At 40.6% G+C, this 7,382-nt stretch overlaps 1 protein-coding gene across 1 annotated transcript; it reads left to right on the top strand.

Moving 5' to 3' along the window:
- The first annotated feature begins 2,033 nt into the window (after positions 1–2,033).
- NPY2R (neuropeptide Y receptor Y2) lies at positions 2,034–3,264 on the top strand. The gene has a single exon (XM_009995906.1). It carries the CDS (start codon positions 2,036–2,038, stop codon positions 3,191–3,193), a length of 1,158 nt encoding a protein of 385 aa, XP_009994208.1. The 5' UTR covers positions 2,034–2,035; the 3' UTR covers positions 3,194–3,264.
- The last annotated feature ends 4,118 nt before the right edge of the window (positions 3,265–7,382 follow it).

Raw genomic sequence — 7,382 nt, forward strand, 5'->3', positions numbered from 1 at the left:
TCTCTCTTCCACTACAGTGTATAAATATGACCTGCTCTTATTTTGCACTGAAAAAAAAAAAGGTATTTTGGAGCACCTGACAGCCCAGGGACCTCATCAAATCCCTAATAATACATGCAAGCATAATTTCCTAGTGCAGGTTGAAGGAAAAAGCTCAGCAGAGTTCTGAAATTCTGCATAATCCTGGCTATGCAAATTGTGGTGGACATCTTACATTTTTAACCTGGTGGACTAAAGGTGTATTAATGAAGAATCCTTACCTGCCACCCTTACTTAGGTTAGTAGTTGATAAGTGACTATATTACTAAAAACTGCAGGGTAAGCTTTAAGCTTGTATGAACAGCTGACACATCTCAGCTACGTATCTCTCAGTGTTTCATGTCTCAGGCTTACACTATTAATTGTAAAGTAAATGTAGACTAAACAATATAACACAATTCTGACCAGTTTAGTTGGGGGAAAAAATACCTTTCAGTTTATGCAGTTGATCTGTTGCTTTTGCAAAAAGAGCTCATGCACAGAGAAACTCTTTGGGATATTGTATGGGATGCACGCAAATACAAAGGGCTCAGTCACCTACTGGCAGACAAGGCTTGTTTCTCAATTAGGAAATCACATCTAAGGATGTTAATGGAGACAGAACCAGGGATGAAAATCTACAGTGAAGTGGATCTGATTAAAAAAAAATAAAAATATTTTTTTATATATATATATATATACATTTTCAGTCACAAGAAACCGAAGGCATTAATAGCTAGAATATCTCTTTAGGCAGACTTGAATTCAAGATGGATTAAGCTATGTGTAACACCTCATGGCAAGAAACCAACATTTTTTTTTCTCTGCCCTGGCTTTCCTTAGGAAATGTATGAAAAGGGAAGAAAAGTTAATAACTCAGGTTTGGCTTTTCCCTTAGTGGCGAACAGCGGTGTTTTCTTGGTGAGCCCACTGGGCACTGGCAATTTCTTAAGTTTTTAAGTTTCCCAGGTCAAGCCAAGGAGTCCCCAGGTGCCCAGTGCTCACTTGGCGTGGCATCATGGGCTTGGCAGTTTGCACGAGAACATGCTTGTTTTACATAGGATTGATGTCCAAGTTGGCAATTAACTGTACAACATCCATACATCCATCTGTGCTTGCTGAAGTCTTAGGGCAGCAGAGAATTTGGCTCAGCCTGTATAGGGAAGGCAACAAAATGTGATTTTGATACCAGTGGTGAAATTCTTACTGACATCAGCAGGAGAATTATTTGCTTTTCTCTTTGACTGCAGACAGGAATGAATCCCTGATTGGCAGCCTCCAAGGAACTATGTTTTTTCAAAAATTACACAGAAAGGAAATATTATGTATAACTGAATTTAATTGTTTCTTGAGTTAATTTCAGCATGAATCGGTTACACAGTCATTTCAGAGAAACGCTCTTATTTCAGTGCTGTTGATGTGATATTCCTGCTTGCCTTGTGACACAAACTTTCCTAAAATAAAGTTTCCTTAAAAAAGTAATTAGTTCTCTGATATTAAGGAGGGGCATAAATCTATAAGAATTTAGTAACTGTTTAAAGGAAACACTTTCCATTAATGGAAAGCTGGAAGATTATTATGCTAATAACAGTCTGGATGGTGCTGTACCATGTAGAATTCCCATAGGTATTAATGGAAGTTTTGTGCTAAATCAGCAGTAGTTTTAGGTAGTGGATTGTAAAAAAGAATATGCTACCCAGCAGGCTCTTAATCCTTCTGCATTTACTTAGGCAAACTTTGTCTTTGAAATGCTTTTGAAATCTGTCCCAATTTTCGGCAGGAGTCATGCCTGAGTAATATTATGGGATTGGGCTTCAAATGTAAGGGCAACAGAATTTAAATATATTAAGATGGATCTTGTCTTAATCCTGAGATGTAGAACGTGGTTTAGAGGAAAGAGCTGTTGATTTAGCTCGTTACTTCTTGTCTTAGCCACTGCAGACTGATTTCTCCACGTGTTCTTGTACTGTTTTGTTTTCAGGGACAGGTCTGTTGCTCAGGCCAGCCTGCTGCAAGGATGGGGCCCCTGGAAGCAGTAGGCAGAGAAAACCAGACGGGTGAAATGCAGATGGAGCTGTTCACCAAACTGTACTTGCCGCAATACACCACACCACTCAATGAATTGGCTCTGGACCCTAAACCAGAACTGAAGGACAGCACAACACTAGTTGAAGTGCAGATAATCCTCATCTTTGCTTACTGCTCCATCATCCTGCTGGGGGTGATCGGCAACTCCCTCGTTATCCACGTGATCATCAAGTTCAAAAGCATGCGCACGGTGACTAACTTTTTCATTGCCAACCTGGCAGTGGCAGACCTGCTGGTCAATACACTGTGCCTGCCCTTCACTTTGGTTTACACGCTGTTGGGAGAGTGGAAACTGGGCCCGGTGTTGTGCCACCTGGTGCCTTATGCCCAGGCTCTTGCTGTGCATGTGTCTACTGTCACTTTGACTGTGATCGCTTTGGATCGCCATCGCTGCATTGTCTACCACCTGGAAAGCAAAATCTCTAAGCGGATCAGCTTCCTGATTATAGGAGTTGCCTGGGCAGTCAGTGCCCTGTTGGCAAGTCCTCTGGCCATCTTCCGTGAGTACTCATTGATTGAGATAATTCCAGACTTCAAAATCGTGGTCTGCTCTGAGAAATGGCCAGGGGAGGGGCAGCTGAACTATGGCACCATTTACAGCATCTCCATGCTCCTGATCCAGTATGTGCTGCCTCTGGCAGTCATCTCCTATGCCTACGCCCGTATTTGGACCAAGCTCAAGAACCACGTTAGTCCTGGGGCAGGGAATGACCACTACCACCACCGGCGGCGGAAAACCACCAAGATGCTGGTGTGTGTGGTTGTAGTGTTTGCTGTTAGCTGGCTGCCATTTCACACCTTCCAGCTCGTCAGTGACATTGACAGTCAGGTGTTAGACCTGAAAGAGTACAAACTGATCTACACGGTGTTCCACGTCATTGCCATGTGCTCAACGTTTGCTAACCCCCTTCTCTATGGCTGGATGAATAACAATTACAGGACAGCCTTCCTCACAGCTTTCCAGTGTGAACAGCGGCTGGACTCCATCCACCCTGAAGTATCAGCAGCTTTGAAAGCCAGGAAGAAACTAGAAGCAAAGAGGATTCAGTTCCCCGGAGACTCTTTCACACAACCTACCAATGTCTAAGAAATCTGACTTTAAAGAGGAAACGAAATTCGTTTTGACACATGCATTTTTAATGCGTAGTTCTATTCATAAGTGGTGAAAGAAAAGTAGTATGAAAGTCAAGGCAAGTGGTCTGATTTGAGAGGAGTTGATTGGCATAAAGATAATGTAAATATGCAACTCCAAGGAAATAAAAGGGAGAGACCTTGTTTATGGCTGTCTCTGACAGGGTAAGAGACACTCCCGTCCCTCCCATCTCTTCTTCATAAGTCTTAATGACAAAGTTTGCTGGGTTTGCTTTAGAAAGGCAAATGGCTGACGTGTAACACAGGAATATGGATGGTGGCAGCAGGTAATTTGTATGTAGCGTATGGAGATCAGGGAGAGCAGAAGCCTGGCAGGAAAATAAAGCCTGTTAGGGTGAATGGGCTGTGCTGGTTAAAGCAAATTTTCAGACCCCTTCTCTCCCACAGGTACCTTTTATGAAGATAAGGGAATTAAGAAGAGAAGTATGTTTCTGTGTTTTATGTGTACTGAAGTACTTCAAACCAGTGCATTTGAAATGGATTAGGGGAAATAAAAAGAAAAGAGGAAAAAAGCCGAACAACCTACAAAAAAACTAAACCACAGATTCAATATGAGAAAAGGTTGAGTTTCTTAGTGGGTTTTGGCCAGTCAGATGGGGTAAAAAGTCTTTCCTTATGAATCAGCTGTGGTTATGCCAGTGAGAAAATCACAAGCTTGTGACCTGATCAGTCATTCCCTGCAGATCCCTCCCTGCCTTTCATTCTGTGCTGGGCACAGTTCGCAACACAGTGCTTTAAAGTGGCATTGGAGGGCAGGGTGTGCAGGTTAAGGTCTTCTTTGAGCACTTCATAAACTGCCAATATTTTAATTTTCAGGACCTGCTTAAATGTCTAACGTGTTATTAACTCCACAGGCTTTGAATTGTTGCTGCTTTCTCCCTGGATAATAAAACAGCAGATAATTTTGATCCTGTGGAAAGGCTGCTAGATGGTAATGTGCTTTTCCTGTATTGTGGTTTTATGTCACACACTCGTCTTGGAGTTTTTTCTGTCTTTAGCCTTTGTAAAAATTAAGGACATTTGAATGACTTTAGCCTAATAACAGTATGCTAGGTTTATGTGATAACTTATCAGTTACTCTGCATGCTGTAGTGAATAGTTAAATTCCTTTTTTCTCAGGTATAAAATTTTAATCTGTTTACTGTGTTGTACCCAGCAATGTTCAACTCTTTTGTGTCTTTGTTTAGCCTCTTTGAACTCATTCAAGATAAAAAGAAAATTTAAATCCATGTTTATTCCAAGCTGCCCTATTGCTTATCTAGAATAAAAATAAGCATGATACTTACACTTGGAATCTTTTTCTACAGCTACATTTCATCTGCTTCATTTTTTTCTCTCCATTTTATATTGTTCCTAAATTAATTTTGTTTTGTCTTAAAAATGAAAAAACAACAACACTGCAGTACTGAAGTGTTAGCAATGTAATGAATGGTATCAGATCTTTATCAAGTGGAGAAATTAATCTTTGTGTATGCACTATTTGGCACCATTCTTTAAATATCCATGAAATCATTTGGACTTAGTTTTTTGTGAACAGAAAAGGGAGGTCTAGAGAATTAGCTAGTGTTTGTTTACTCAAGCAGGAAAAAGTATCCATCATTCTTAAAGAGTTTTACAAAAATAGATTAATTCTCAAACATGCTTAGAGCGTAATATTGTCCATTAGTTATTTTTGTCTGAGTATTAATAATATTCAAAATTTAAGCTCAAAACTGTTATGGGTGAGGAAGGATTACAGAAGTGTGCAATTATTATGGGCATCAATCATATGTATTGGTTACAATTGACTCTGAACCCTTAATCAAAAGTGTTATTGCCCAAAATAGCCTCCTTTATTTAATAAGCAAATGGTTTAAAACTTCTGTTCCAACTCTTTTAAGCCTGTTTCAGTATGGTATATATACAATTTTGGAGTAACCATGACAGTCTGTGCTAAAGCTACAGTTGCCAACCTAATTCTCTGTAATTTTAAGTCTACTTTACATCATCCTGTATAAATGTGACTAATTACAAATTATATTTCTGTCTGTTTCATGGTATCTTTGTTTTACTGCTTTCTGAGCTTTCTCTGCAGCTGTTGTGTTGAGCTAAAGTTGATGCACTAAGTGAGTGCATTGCTTTCCTCTCTGAGATGGTGCCTGGGTCAGTGTTTGCTTTCAGGTCACAAACCTTCACAGTGTCCCACCGCATGGTGTGGATTTTCCCACAGGCACTAGAAGATGGCCTGTGGAAGAGCCAGCTTGTCACACAGCTTAGTTGCTCCTTTGGGCTTGGCTCCTGCTCGAGCACAGCTATGTAGTTTAGTACCCCTTCATGTTGTAGGAAAATCAGGCATTTTCTCACCGAAAGCAGTGAGGAAGCAACATCCCTCAGTTGCCCCAAATCCAAGCTGTCAGAGGATGTGGAAAGCCAGCATTTGTTCCCATAGATCTATAGTCCTTAAAGGACTATAAGGAGTCTGCAGGGGAGCTTCTGCTTTATGTGAAACAGGAACTGGAATCCAGATCTCTCCATTCACCTGTCAGTGCTTTAGTTTATTTAAAAGTGCTATATTCTTTTCCCATTCAAAAGGTACAGGTTTTATACAAAGCCAAAGAATACCAGGAGAAACACTCATTGAAGAATTTGCAAGTAGGCACTGGGACACCCAAAATGAAATTTCATCTCTGATTCAGAACCCACCTCAATTCTCACAAGACTGACTTAGTGAGCACAGTGCAGCCTCTCCTGAGGTAGCAGCATAGGTCTTCCTAGAGCTGTTATGGTGTATATAAAATAACTAAACACTGAATATAATTATTTTATGGGCAGGTGGTTATGACCTTTGCCTGGCTATTAGGTTCTGGGCCAAGGATATCAAGATAGATATAGACACAATTTGTTAGCCCCTCCCATGTGTTTCATGAGTATTTCTATGATGAAGAGAATGCAATACAGGCAGGAGGAAAGCAAGGAGAGTAGCACCATGCTAATCTCTGGGAGAGTCTTACTTGGGACTCTCATTTGGGCTTGACTTACAAAAAGGGATACCTATCCACCACATGGGTCTCATCAGATCTAATCTCGGATCTTAGCTGCTCAGTATTTAGTTTGTTCAGGGCCTCTCAGGAAGAACACATTTTGATGCCTTGCAAATTTTACTGGCAGAATTCTGTCTCCAGGCTTAAGCAACAGCAGAGTACTGAACAGTACATAATTAGATCTGTACAGCTGCATCAGTACCTTCTCCCAGCACTGGCTGGGCACAAGCCAGCTTGTGCCTGGAGACAGAAGAACTGTGCTCATGTGCTCCCCTGAGGCTTTCATGCTTTGCCTCAGAGGAGGACATAGCAGCTTGGGACCAGCTCTGCAGGCACAGTGCTGTGCTGCTTCCAGATGACTGTCATGTTGCCTCTTCAGGGTCCTAGCCAGTGGACTATAAGTGGAGAAGGGGATGGCATCCTTAGGAAGTTTGCCATGGTCTTTCGGCAGACCAGTGAATCTGGGTATTTGATATGTGAGGACAGTGCTGAACCATCTTACCTTGCCCTATGAGTAATCTGTCTTCACTGAGAATTAAGATCTGCATGGAAAGCAGCAAACTATGACTGAGCAGAATGTATATAATTGTGAATCTGACAAAAAAAGATTGGACAGTATAAGCAATTTAAGTAGAGGCATTAAGCTTGGACAACAAATAGGTTTAATAGACATATCTATATATAAATTGTACTGCAGAGCTGTGAAAAACCTGTTTGGTAGGATTAAGTTTGTTGGAAATAATTTTTGCCTCACAGCTGGTATGAGTTGGTCTTGTATAAAATGAGTAATGGACATACATACATTGCCAAAATATTAATAGCTTAAGTTAGATAACACTAATAACTGAATGGAAAAGAATATCTGCATTTTATCTGTCAGACCACAAAAGAACCACAGAATTCACAGATTAGTATAATCCATTTCCTTGCTTCATAGTTTCTAAAGTCCCTCAGGGATTTTTCTTACGTTAATCCAGATAATGACCTTAAGGGATGAATTTTGTCTTTGGATCCCTGAATTATTTACCTGGTACCATCACAATAAATGTCACACCACAATAGGGAGCTACTCTGTGCCAAATTACATTTTCTTTGCTAGGGAAA

Source organism: Chaetura pelagica, unplaced genomic scaffold (genome assembly GCF_000747805.2).
Source record: "Chaetura pelagica isolate M959 unplaced genomic scaffold, ChaPel_1.0 scaffold142, whole genome shotgun sequence".
NCBI lineage: Eukaryota > Metazoa > Chordata > Aves > Apodiformes > Apodidae > Chaetura > Chaetura pelagica.